General features: G+C 38.5%; 1 protein-coding gene across 1 annotated transcript in view; it reads left to right on the plus strand.

Moving 5' to 3' along the window:
• The window catches only part of DPP10 (dipeptidyl peptidase like 10), a 564,363-nt gene extending 553,279 nt beyond the window's left edge, over positions 1 to 11,084 (plus strand). Inside the window, exons 20-26 of the mRNA XM_072874221.1 lie at positions 547 to 741; positions 2,322 to 2,376; positions 6,638 to 6,737; positions 7,474 to 7,532; positions 7,621 to 7,693; positions 9,351 to 9,424; positions 10,947 to 11,084. Coding sequence (XP_072730322.1) covers positions 547 to 741; positions 2,322 to 2,376; positions 6,638 to 6,737; positions 7,474 to 7,532; positions 7,621 to 7,693; positions 9,351 to 9,424; positions 10,947 to 11,084 — 694 coding nt within the window. The remainder of the gene's footprint in view (positions 1 to 546; positions 742 to 2,321; positions 2,377 to 6,637; positions 6,738 to 7,473; positions 7,533 to 7,620; positions 7,694 to 9,350; positions 9,425 to 10,946) is intronic.
• The last annotated feature ends 2,414 nt before the right edge of the window (positions 11,085 to 13,498 follow it).

Below are 13,498 nucleotides of genomic sequence, written 5' to 3' on the forward strand. Positions count from 1 at the left end.
CAGCGTGTACTTTAGTCTTCTTTGTACCCTATTTCAAAAAATCCATTCAAGGATACAATAATGCAATTATTTTTGTTTTCTAAGATGACATCCTTCTTAATAATATTATATATCCTACAAAATCGTAATCGGGGTACTGAATGAATTTTCCTTTTTGTCTGTTCAGTGTGACTTAACAAATTCTACATGAACCTTCTCAGAACTCAGCTAGCCATTAGTGATTATGTTATTTTTTATGTTCACTGTATTAACCTGTAAGCAGCACTACGTGCTTAGTTTTCTGTTTCTTTCTATAAAGAATATTTAAGTACTGGCAACACTGCAACATAGTGGTTATAAAGTTAAAGAAATTATTTTGCTTACTACTACTGAAGGGATATCAGCACTAGCTAATGTGATGGTATCGATGGAAGTGCCAATAATTCAACAGGATTGCATAACCGACTGAACTCTGCCATCTAGGTTAAATAAAATATTGGAGAACAGCAAAGTGCATCACATGGTCAATACAGTCTTCGTTTGTGTCTGGTGTGTTGGTATTTGCAGTGATGAAGCTCCAGGCAGCCAGTTGGTTACAGATAAGTTTCACATTGACTGGGACTCAGTGCTTGTCAACTCTGATAATGTCATCGTAGCTCGATTTGATGGCAGAGGGAGTGGATTTCAAGGCCTTAAGATTCTACAGGAGGTCCACCGATGCTTAGGATCATTGGAAGTGAAGGACCAAGTAGCAGCCATAGAGTACGTATGTGCAGACTTTTCTTCTCTTTCATCCTGCTTCCACCTTGATGAACAAGCATTTTTAACTGAAACTGCCCAGAATGTTTTCTTTGCATAGTGAATAACGTTAATGTTTATTTTTAATGCAGTTGCAGATTTTGAAACAATAATCTTTTCATTACAAACAGCAAATTAAATGTCAAAGATGTGTTTGCTTTTTGTGTTGGTGCTTCTCTTTGATAAAGCTGTCCTTCTGTGTGCAATCTAAATATGCCATCTGAGCTAATTCGTGTTTCTCTGTATTCCTTAGGAAAACTTCTTGCAGCACACGTGTTAATGCATTTGTGTTACAATATTTTAGGCCTATACAATAGGATGCTGCTCTCATTTCCACCACAGAGTTCTGGAGTAATCGGACAAAGCAAATGGAGTTATGATGGTGTAAATGAGAGCAAAATTTGGGCAAATGCCTGTTATTTCTCATTTGCATTATCATTCTTAGACTGATAGAAATCCACCAGCTGCAGAAAGTCATTTCCCTCTGTGGAGTAATCCCATATGGCTTTGACAACACTCTACTAAGGGTGCATGTGTCACAATGGCTAATATCAAGGTCTGGATGGACTTGTTCTAGGGATTCTCAAAGAAAAACAGATTTTAAGCCAGATTTTTTTTTTTTCTTCTTTGGAAAAGGGTTGATACTTCAACCATTGCATGAGTAGGTATCTATCTCTGGCATGACATATCTGGGCAATAGGGCTCCTAGCATTCTTGTTGGTCAGGCATGGGCTGTGTTGAGCAAAGCAATTCATCTTGCATGCATCCAGGTGACCCTTGCGAAAGGGCCATCAGAAGCAGGCCATACGCTGTGCTGTGAGATCTGAGCTCTCTGCTGAAATACTAAGATGTTTTAGGCTAAATTACATCTGGCCTCTTTTTGGATGCAGTGTGTGGGAAAAAGGGAGGGTGCCCTTGGCTGAGAGGAGGTACTGCAACTGGTTTCATCTCCTCAAAAGCAGTTGGATTTTGCCCTCAGGTTGTTCTGTCTTTTCTGTATAGAATTCACCACTGCTGATTAATAGCCTTGATGAGAGAATTAATTATTTGGATAATTATCTAGACTCAAGAAGTTGCATTCATCTTACCTTCCTTTAGCTGTCTAAAAACCAGGCACCTGGTCAAAGCCAGTCATTTAAGCTCTGGTCACTGGAAAATCCTGGCATTTCTGGAGGGTGATTCCCCAGCCTGAGAGAGGTTTCCAATATGGGTGGGAAGAATGGCTGTTTGAGGGTGGCTCTCCTCTCCTCTAACTGAAGAACAGATGTAAACGGGCAATTTAGACAAGATGTTCAAATTCGGATACCTCAAGTTAGGTGAGATGAGTCCAACACCAACTGTTTGCCATATAGAGAAGGAATTAGAAAGCACATCACATTTCCTAGTGCAATAATACTTTTATTGGTGTAATTTTTTCTTCTACCTGATCTGCATGTATGACAATTCTTTACTGTACAGATAATTTTCTTTACATACTAGATTCAACAAGTAAAATTCACCATTTTACTTTACTGAAGTTAAAAAAAACCCTTTTTTTCTTGCAGATCACTACTGAAACAGCCCTTCATTGATCCTAAGAGACTGAGTATATTTGGAAAGGTAATGCGCAAAATAGCAGGATGTATCATCATGATTCTTTAAGAAAATAATATCAGTTCATAAACAAATATATTTATCTATTTTCCTAAGACAATTTCAGTTATTAAAAATGGGGGGGAAATGCCATAATTTACTGTATGTTCTGTATATTAATTTTTTTTCAGAATGGTTATTTGAGATCAGTCAGCTCAGGTTTATGGTACTGCAGTATTTGTGTTTCAGATTCTGCAGGAGAAAGTATTTATCTGCTTTCATTAGAAATTTTAATATGGGCATAGATTTTGTGAAAGTTTGTTTCTTACGCTTTTACATTTGGGCTGCAGTTAAATTGACAACGCCCTTCTAATACAACTTCTATATCTGAATGTTTTACTGACCCTTGAAGTCAGCTGAGTTACAGCCCTGTGGTACTGTCAACAACTTCCTTTTTGCGCCATCTGCTAGAAATCTCGCCGTTGCTATTTTGTCAGCTGGCTTCACTGTGTGGCATGTCATTGCCTCTAGCAGGAGATAGAACAAGGCAAAGGCTTAACCTTTAGTAAGAAACTAAATAGCATTTTACTGATGTCTATTAAAAAACAGCAATTAGAAACACCACATAATTGCTGCTTCTTCTATGAACTAGCATGTGCAACCTTTTTCTTTAAAAGTATTTTCTTAAAAATGAAGATGTTTTTGTGCCTTTGACCTCAAAGCAACAACAAACCATGATCGAGTACCTAGACAAACCCCACAATCATCAGTTGTAAGAGCAGCATGTGTTCCACTGTGAAACCCCTTAGTTCCCATCCCGGCTCTGCTACTGACTTGCTGCATGCCCTCGGGCAAGGCATTTAACCTGCGCATCTCTGAATGCGAGATGAGAATACTGATATTTACCTCCTGCATGGTAGCATTTTGAGGACTAGTTAATGTTTGTCAAGTGTAGTGAAAATGAAGTACTAGCATTAGCGTTCCACATGAAAGTGACCTTCCTCAGAGATTTGAGCTCTTGCCACGCTCCTTGAGCTAAAGAAACTGTCATTGCAAGAATATCAGTAGCATCAGAACCAGCATTTGGTTCATAGGGCAGCAACCAGAGATTTTTCAGCTGAGAATGTGTAAGTAGGGCTGATTCCATCCACCAGGTGATCATCACACGCGTTTCTATTCAGGTTTTAGTGCCGGTTACCAATGTATATGAAAGTACACATGCATATAAGCATCTACACTTCTCTATATCCTCTTCCCACAAATGACTGAAAATGTTATTTCTGAAATGAAATCACTAAGCACCCTGAATTGCTCACTTGTTTCTGACTTCAGAAATTCTCTTCATTGCTGCTTGAAAATGTCCACTTGTTTTCTGTAGGAGATTCAACAGTATCTTGTTTCCTAACAGTGACGTGATGAGACACTTGCTGTAGACCATATATGTAAACGTGGTTTTACATAGGCTGCGAAAGGCTACCCCCAAAATTTTTTTTCTTTCACTAAATATTAGAGATGATGGTGTTCCTGCATTTATTTTCTGAAAGAAAGATTGAGGAATTAAAAGTGGAAATGTGAGAAAGCAAAGAGCAAAAACTGGGAAATTCAATAAGCTTCAACACTGCTTTGAATTCAGGGAAATTTACCCCTTCCAAGTTAACCTCTCAGAGTTGTTTTCTACTGTCAAACAAAAATTCATGAAATTAAAAGTCAGTTTTAGAATTAGGAAAAAAAAGTCTATTTAACAGCTTCCTAGGGTTAATTGTATTTCCCTCCACTCTGCTTATTTTAGAGTCAATTAAAAATCTTCTTTAAAACTCATTTCCTTTCTATGATGTACAACAATGTGGTAGGAAAATTCTCTTTTTTTTTTTTTTATTTCTATGCATTAAATTGGGCTTACTGATGGAAATAGAATGTACACTATGCTTGAAAATAAGATGGCTTTGGGGTTGCTTAATGCTGATCTCATAAAGCTGGGCTTGTGCACACTGTCATGGAGCTCTTTAAGAGGTTTTAGAACTACACAGAAATAAAATTCTTGTCACAATCAGTACTGTAAACTAGGCACAAGAGTAACAAGACTGTCCAGAAGGCCACAGTGTGGAAAATACCTACTTCTGACTGCCAGGCAATCTGCCAATGCCACCTTGCTTATCTCTGTGAGGGGTACAAGCCCAAGCGATGCGTGATCCAAGGGCCTTTCTGAGCTGTTACACAGTGCATTGTGTTTCCAGGTAGTTTGCATTTTTGTCATGGAAGTAGAAAGAGAGCTTGAAAATAAGTTGCAACTTCACAGCCAACCAGCTTCTTGAAAATAGGGCAATTAGGTTGTAACCACAGAAATCCAGCCGATGAGTGAGGCACCGTATGTCCTTGCATCAGAACATATGAACTATTTTCTGCATTGTCATCGCGAAGTGCTTCTAAAAATGTGATCTCGCTGTGTAACGTTTTTGTCCTGGAAAGCCTGGCTGGAAGCAAGAGCACAAGCACAAAGGAAAGAAATTCCCAGGAGAACTAAACCAAGCTCTTAATGAATACAAGGCATAAATAATAAATAACCTGGCAATAGCTATCCTAGGATTAAAATTGTGCTGTGGAGCTACTGGGAAAGACACAAACAGAATATTAAACAAAAGCAAAAGTAGAGACCCAGAGGCAGAGGAAAGTTGCTATTCTCTTAAATACTTTGAATTATACAAGTTATCAGCACCCACTCCGAATTTCTTTCTTAGGTGAAATCTACTTCTGTGCATGGACAATTCTGGGCAGCTCTTGGCCTCCTGGGCTGGAATTTCTATGAGAAAGGGATAACTCAGTTCCTCGCGCTCTCTTGAAAATGAGCTCTTATTCTGTATTTCCTTTGGTGTGTCCATTCGCATTTACTATAGGTTGATTCCAAAAAACATTCCTCTCTGCTTATTTTTCTTAACTAAGGTTAAAGGATTTTCAAATATTCCCGTTCTTCTACAGAAATCATCTATTCATTAAATATTTAGACATGAAGAACAGGAGCAGACAGGATTCAAAAAAGTCCATGAGAAAACTCAGTGAGCATTTGACACACAATATTCTTTTTCTGGGTTGGCTGGTGTTTTAAATTTTTCTTTTCCCTGTCATGGGATAATTTCTTCTTCCTGAAGTGTGTTGTGCCAAACACAAAACAACAACAACAACAACAAAATACCTGCAAAAATCAATTTTCCAGGACTGATGAAGGGAAAACAAAGGTGGCAAATAGAGAAATTTGAAGAGCCTATAATATATGAGAAAATCATTGATCCCAGACTCCACAATTCAGAATTTCATTTTCTGTGGGTCTAGGATGATTATAGCTGTACAGATACGGATTGCCAGTGTCATTCCAAAGGAATCTGTGGTCTCAAGTTAAAGCTTTCATGTTTTCATGCAAAGCAAAGCTTTCGTGACTCTCGTTTGTGTCACAGCTCTTCCCAGGGAGGTGTATTATAGACTTTGCAGAGGAGATGATGAAAAGATGTGCCATAAGGACAGATAAATGTGGTAAGGCAAGGAGAGAGCTCCCCCCCTTCTGCCCCATCTCTCCCAGCTTCTTCATGCCGTCTGTGCTCCCTGCGTTGTGACACAGCCGCCTGATGGGTGCTCCTGTGGCCAGAAAGTGCATCCAGAGATTAGCATAATGTAGCGCAATGTGGCTACAGACAGCTTTTATTTCTGCAAACCAGTGCAGGATCTGTACCTCTCTGGGGGCTATTCGACAATGCTGTGGCAGAAACCTCTTTAATAGCAATAGGATTCAATCTGTGAAGGTTTAAGTGGCAGGGGGAGGCCATACTGCAATCAGCTCACAGGTTTCCCCCATACCCATACTGTCTGTCCTGTCAGCAAAATGCTCAGTGTATCCTGGTAATTAGGAAATATCTACATTAAATATATTAAAAACTGAGTACAAATCGTCCTGTCTAGGCTGTGTTCCCAAAAGCCGTACCTTTGGTTTTTGTTTTGGGGTATTTTTCTGTAATTTTCAAATCTTTTACTAACTATAGGCTAGTCTGCCATGATGGAATTATGGAGCTTAAACTGAAATACACTCATTATTATTAATTGTATGGTTTAAAGATCACGACCACTCCATATGAGATCTTTATTCACTCTTAACTGTAGGTTTGCATTTCCTTTAAAAGCAGTTCTTGCAGATATAAATACATACTGTAAAATGATACCATCAGATTAGCACAATGTCCTTTAACTTTATTGTTGCTAAAAAGAAATGACTAAACAACAATCTCAATATCATTCCTGTTGTTAGGGATATGGTGGCTACATTACATCAATGATCCTGAAATCCAGTGAACGGCTCTTCAAGTGTGGAGCTGTAGTGGCACCAATTACAGACATGAAGTTGTATGGTGAGTATTCCCTGCCCTACACCTGTCTGATAAGTCTATTCAAAATATCTTTTATTCATGGAGCTACTATTCATTTTAACTAAGGGCAGATAATGTAGCAATATCAACTAGTTTTCACCTCACTGTCTCGTTCTCTCTTTTAAATGAAAGGGCAGCTAACACTGGCACAGTTTACCAAAACATGCAACAGGTACAATATTATTAACACCACTGATTTTTCCAAAGGCGTGTTTCCCGTTTTCCATTGAAATTCAGTCAGGTACGCCATTTCCTAAGAATCCTTTAGGTATATCAGCCTGAATCAGGAGTTATAATAGGAATGAACCTTTGAAGGTTAGTGGTGAATTCCAACCATGTCGTCATTTAATCAGAGGATGTTTGGTTCTGTATGTGAATTTTTGGGCACAGGCTATGGACTGTGGACTGTGATACACAGGAAATCAGACCAGGCTACTTTAGTGGTCTGTTAGTCTTTTCTTTGGTTTTTGGTTTTTTTTTGGTTTGGTTTGGTTTTGTTTGTTTGTTTGTTTTGGTTGTTGTTGTTTGGTTTTTTGTTGTTGGGGTTTTTTTTAACCATTTAAAAATAGTTTTAAATGGTACATTCTGGTTTTAAATTAACATCTCTTTGTTGACTTCATGGTTTAAATAGCTTCTCCTGACTCTAGGGCAGAACTGGTGGATTTTAAAATAGAAGTGATTTCAATGAATTCACAAGTTTTTGGTTTTACTTTCGCAGCATCAGCTTTTGCAGAAAGATACCTTGGTATTCCATCAAAAGAGGAAAATACCTACCAGGTAAGTTAGCATAAACAAGTAACTTAAAATTACCGGTTTACTCTTAAAATGCAATTCAGTTACACCTTTGTGTGTGTTTGTTTACTAGGCATCCAGCGTATTACACAATCTTCATGGTTTAAAAGAAGCAAATTTGCTAATAGTTCATGGGACAGCTGATAGTAAGTATTTACAGATGCAATTACATTTTGAGTCAGAGGTTTGAATAGGCAGCCGTTCAAAGACTGATTAGGCACACACCTAGCAAGTACACGTTTAGTTTCATTATCCCTCCAATAGGATTTTTTATTTTATTTCAATTGTCACTTCTAACTCTAAACTGATGACGCTTTTCTTTGCTGAATATTTGTACCTTTTAGGTGCTGTATGTTCTAATTTGTTTAAATCTTGTGGACCACCGTCTTGCTAGTGAAAGGTATTATATGAATTATTAATAGAACAACATACATTTTTAATGGTATTTTAAATTCAAAGAGATTCTGCAATTGAAGAAAGAATTATCAGTACAGTTGGTGAAGTACAGCACCAAATGAGAAATTAAACTTTTCAGCTAATTAATTACAAGGTAGTGCCAAAGCATCTGAAGCTGAAGCTATAGGGAACCTTTTAATAGCACCAATATTTTTAGCAGTAGTTTAAGACAGAGAATGGGTAAAACAGAGTAAGATCTAGCACTTTAAATGGAATCATAAGATGTGTCAATCGAGATAATATGTAATTACAGATTTAAATTTAACTGCAGTATATTTTTCTGAACTTTCTTAACTGATGTAGGTCTAAAGAACGAGCTTTGATGCAGACACAAATTACAGTGCTGCAACAAGCTCCTCTCTACAGGTTCACATGCATACTTCTTTCCCTGGCATTTTCCTGGTGAATGTGGGGTAACACAAGGTTTCTTACTCCTCAGTCTGGAGGGATAAGTACCTTGCACTGACAAGGGCTGAGGTGAGAGTGCCCACACGCACAGTTGGCACAGCGAGGATGGCACCCGCCAGCCTGTCACCCTAGTGCGACCTGTCAAAGCCGTGTTATGGATCCCAAGTGCAATCAGAGGGGTGCAGACACTGTCTAGTGTTTCTTCCCAGTGCAGGGGGGGAGAGGGACAGAGGAGATACACTGCGTGACTGAGCAGGCATGAGGGTCTCAGACTGTGCTGATTGTAAAAGGCAGCAGCAATTTCTACCCCTCTGAACTCAGCGCTAGAGGGAATTGGGACTCTGATAGATGTCTGAGCAATACAGTGCGTTCAAGACTAGGACTCTGATTGCCTGCTGCCCTTGCTTAATATCACATCTAGTGATACCTCCCAGCCCACTTGCAGCCTAAGCTCTGCAGGGTTAGGACATGGTAATAAAGTTGCCTGTTTTTACCATGCAAAGATTAAGTTACCGATATGTTGCAGAAAGTCCATTACCTAGAGAAGCGCGGGCTGTAGTAACCCTGTGCAAGCAGTAGAAAATACAATGTGCTTTCCTTTAACACAATTATAAACTGTCATGATGTTCAAACACAATGGTTTTACACACCTCTAAGCTATCACAGTGTGTGTAAATCAAGGGTAGAGATGGGTCCTCACGCAGTGCCTGGAAAGCATGGCTTCCCTTGGAGCCTCCAGCTCCTTCTCCAAAGCTGCCGCTGTTACATCCTGCATCGCTGTTACTGGTGGGGCTGTGCGCTTCTGATGAGAAAGACAGTCAACTTCAGAGCCGGTAACTGCAGAGGTTGGAAATGTTTTCAGTCAAAGCTGTTTAACAGATAAGTATTTCATATTAACGTAGCTTTTTCTAATAATATCCAAATGTTGCTGTCTTGCAGCTAAAGTCCACTTCCAGCATTCGGCAGAACTAATTAAACATCTAATAAAAGCTGGAGTTAATTACACTATGCAGGTATGTGCAGCTGTGACATTGCCTATAAACATAGTTCACCATTTAACCTCATATTGCTATTTCTTCCCTGAGAAGGACCCTCCCTACCACAAAGCACTGGTATTACCTCAATTTGCAGTTAGAACGCTGTTTAATCCCATTTTCGTTACTGTTAGTATGGATGTCAAGAACCATATCTTCTTGTCGTTCTTCTGGGTTCTTTCTCCTCTCTCTTATCTTTCTTTTCTCCACCTGTTTATCCTCCAACACTATACAAAGTGCTTTAGAGTCTATATGCACTCTTCGTAATATGGAGATATCACCACTTTAGTCCCTTTTTACCTAAAAAAGCATTGGGTCACATGAAACTAATTTCCCGTTATTTTCAACATTTACATTTACTAGAAGGCAGCCAAAAGGTGAGAGCGCTGTTCCCTCTCTCCATAGCCGTACGGAGGGGGAGGGTGCTGCGAGGGACAGGCTGGGGAGAGCAGGACAGGGCGTGCTGCTGACGTACGGACTTGCATGGGACCCACCGCGGAGTACGTGGATGTTGCTGGCCAAGGGTTCTGATTGCATTAAACCTTCTTGAATATCTTAGATGATTTGATTTTGGGCCACTCCTCCAAATATCTCTGATGTTACACGTTGCAAACGACCTTGCTGAACCTTAGGTGAACCTGTAGTTTCCACTGAAGTGTGTGAGCTCGCCTCAGGGGGGAGGTCGTGACAAGGGGGCCAGCATCACTTATGAAGGGAAAAGGGCTTTATGTGTGAAATCTGAGTGGGGTAGGATATGTTCCAGCTGTCCCTGTGATTTCAGCTGAGGTGATGTGAGGGCCTGTAGAGAGAGGAAGAAGCAGGAATGACAGAGGTCTCTCAGAAGACCCCCATCAAACCATGCTCATGCAACCTTTTCATAACCTGAGTTTGAGGAAGCAGCTGAAGCTTTTTGCCACAGGCCACCGCAAGTCTCTTGTCCTAAACCCTGTGGCCTGGATTTCTTCTTTCAGCCTGCAAATTTTTGTTTAGCCTCGCTTGGGGGAAATTTCCGGTGGAATTTGAATTAAGAGATAAAAATGCCCACATCCACCCTAAGAGAGAGAGATGATGGGCTTTAGATAAGATAGGAAGATAGTTAAAAATATGAATAAAAAGGTTTTTTGCTGAACACTTAGAAGCTGGGATATTGAGAGGTCCCTAAAAGCATGAGGTAATTAATCCTCATTGACGTTAATGGGATTTGGATGCCTAGACACTATTGAAAATGCCAGCTAAGTAAACTGTTGTAAGCACAATGACTGAGAATATAAATTTTTTCACTTCTGCAGATCCCACTGCAGTGGTTGTTTTATGTAAGTTCAAATTCCAAGAGAATGAGTTTTACTCTGAGTTTTATTAGCTTTCCTTGATGCCATAAAACTAATGTTATCATCCTGTTGTCATCTAAAACATTTTGAAGATCAGAGAAAGAAAATTAGAGCCCTAAATATTTGAAAAGCCCTTAAAAAACTATTTACTTTTTTCCTTTCTCCTCTGCTAGATCTACCCGGATGAAGGTCATAACATTGCTTCTGAGAAGAGCAAATATCACCTTTACAGCACAATCCTTGGGTTTTTTAGTGCTTGTTTAAAGGAGGAGACACCAATTTTACCACAGGAACCTGAAGAGGATGAATAAGGAAGCCTATTTGTGTAGTACTGAAGGGGACTTACTTTGCGGCTCAATAAAACCTTAAATAAAAGTGACTGTAAGATTGCAGATTCTGCAGAAGCTCAAGGGCAGCTAAAGGATATCACAGTGGAACAGCACATTTACAGACAATGAGCTAATAAACTGGAATTCGACTACAAAGTCCAAACATATTACCAAGGGACAAAACCTTTACCTTTGTGGAAGGTCAACAGTTGGTTACAGTTTCCTGGGAGAACTTAGTTTTGCATAAGTGTAGGGTTAGTGCATGTTTGTTATGTTAAGCCTCACTGTTGGTTCTGTAAGTGGTTGCTCGTTTTTTAATTTAAATGCACATCTTTATTCATCTTTGCGTAATGCACAACCTATCATAAGTATTATGGCCACTAATATTTTAAAAGGTGAGCTGCAATCTAACACTTTACTGTAATGTTACAATAAGTGCAATTCTCTCGCTGTCTATTACACATAAGAAACCACAGAGATAATAAAGGGCACGATATTTTCTCTAGTTTCTGCTCAAAGGGGATATATTGTCTAGTGCATCATATAACATTGATATTGAAAATTATTTTTTTTCCCAATTTCAGCATTTACTATTATTCCTGTACCTACGAGTAACCAATAAGGGACTTTTTGGTAGTGTACTCTTGGTCTTTATGTATATACCCAGGACTCCCTAAGCAGAAAATCTTTCTGAGCTTGAAGATTTTTTTTCAATATGTAATTAACAGCTGTATTTAAAACAATATCTGCAATTGAAATCTTTCCCCAGTCCAAAATGTATCTATTGTTTCCTTAAAATATGTTTGAGTTCTGTTTTGGTATTGTTTATAGTAGTTAATAGTTTGCTGGTTACACTCTAATTTTAGAATATGCTACTTTGTCACATGTAAATTAGATACATAAATATTAAATTATAGTTTCAGATAAAGAAAATTTATTAACAATGTATAATGCCACTGAGTAATACTTTACTCCTCAAATGAAGACATATTTTGTATAGTGCATCTTCCTTTTCTTCCATCTGGTCTCAGATATAAGTCTAATGTTCATCAAAGTGGCCACGTAGCTGGAACACATCATTAGTTTTTATTCCAGGGCTGCTCATTAAGTCTCTTGCAACAGGATTTAGCTTCAAGAGCATCACAAAGAAATGAAATGTTTGTCATTCAAGGCAAAGGAAGCTCCTGACAAGTTAAATTTTATTATTTATTCAGAGGGCGAACCCCTCATACATCCATTTATTTGCGAAGGTGAATTACAGCAATAGAAATTGAAACTATGAAATAAACAAGGCAGCCAGTTTGGGTTTGCAGACTGTTAACTCTGATCACTGAAATCAAGTACAATATTGACTTAATTTGAGATATCTTCCTGAAGGTATGTGAAAACTCTTGACAGATGCTGTGCCACTTACATGAGAATAGCTGTAGTTTTTTTCTTTCTGGATATAGTCCAAATACCTTCCCACCCAATTAAGGTTTCATTTCTTACAAGATTAAAAAGAAAGTAATTTTTTGAACGTAACTATACTATTTAAGATGCAAAGTTCTGCATATTTTATGAAGAATGGGAATTGTTTTTAATGTAATCAAAAATCACCTGAAGCTTTTTACTCATTACTTTCTTCTGGAATACTTTCTTTCACAGTTAGCTTTTTTTTTATGATGCAAATAATTAATTTGTCTGAAAGGTGTGGTTTTATGGAACACTGGAAAGTCTCTGTCTTTTAATGTTTAGTATTTATCTTGTTTTATTAGCAATGTTTAACTATTTTTCAATAAGTTTAATACAATTCTAATGTGCAGTGATATCTTGTTTGGGTGCCAGTGTCACCACAAAGTATGGCTTTGCTTTGTGGTATTTATAGTACATATGGAGTACATATGTATAGTATAGGTACGGTGTATATGTATGGAGGCTACTATGTGCACTACAATAAGACCATACAAAACAACAAAAAAAGTAAGAGAAGAAGCCAAACAAGGTTTTGAAAATCCCGTTTTCTATAGTGGAGCAACATTTTAAAGTCTTCTATTGGCTGGGCCTTCTAGATTGTGATTTTATAAATTACTCCCATTACTTAATAAAAGCTCACCTGACAATACTGATGCTTTTCGTAACCCAACACAGTAAATGAGGTCCTAATCCAGTTGAATTCAATGAGATGTTCTTCCCCATTTGAGCCAAATGCACACGAACAAACCACAAGCTGTGTGCACACGCTGAGCATGGACTCGGTGTGCGGAGGCTACGTGAAAAGGCTAATTCTTCTCAGTATGCACTGGCTGTTTCTCTGCGAGACAGCCACTATGTGCTCACATTTACTACGTTTCACGTATATAGCCTTTAGTTACCTGCAAAAGAAATCAAACAAGTCTTGTGTCTCAGCAGTAGGA

The sequence above is a fragment of the Ciconia boyciana genome, chromosome 10, assembly GCF_034638445.1.
Source record: "Ciconia boyciana chromosome 10, ASM3463844v1, whole genome shotgun sequence".
Lineage (NCBI taxonomy): Eukaryota > Metazoa > Chordata > Aves > Ciconiiformes > Ciconiidae > Ciconia > Ciconia boyciana.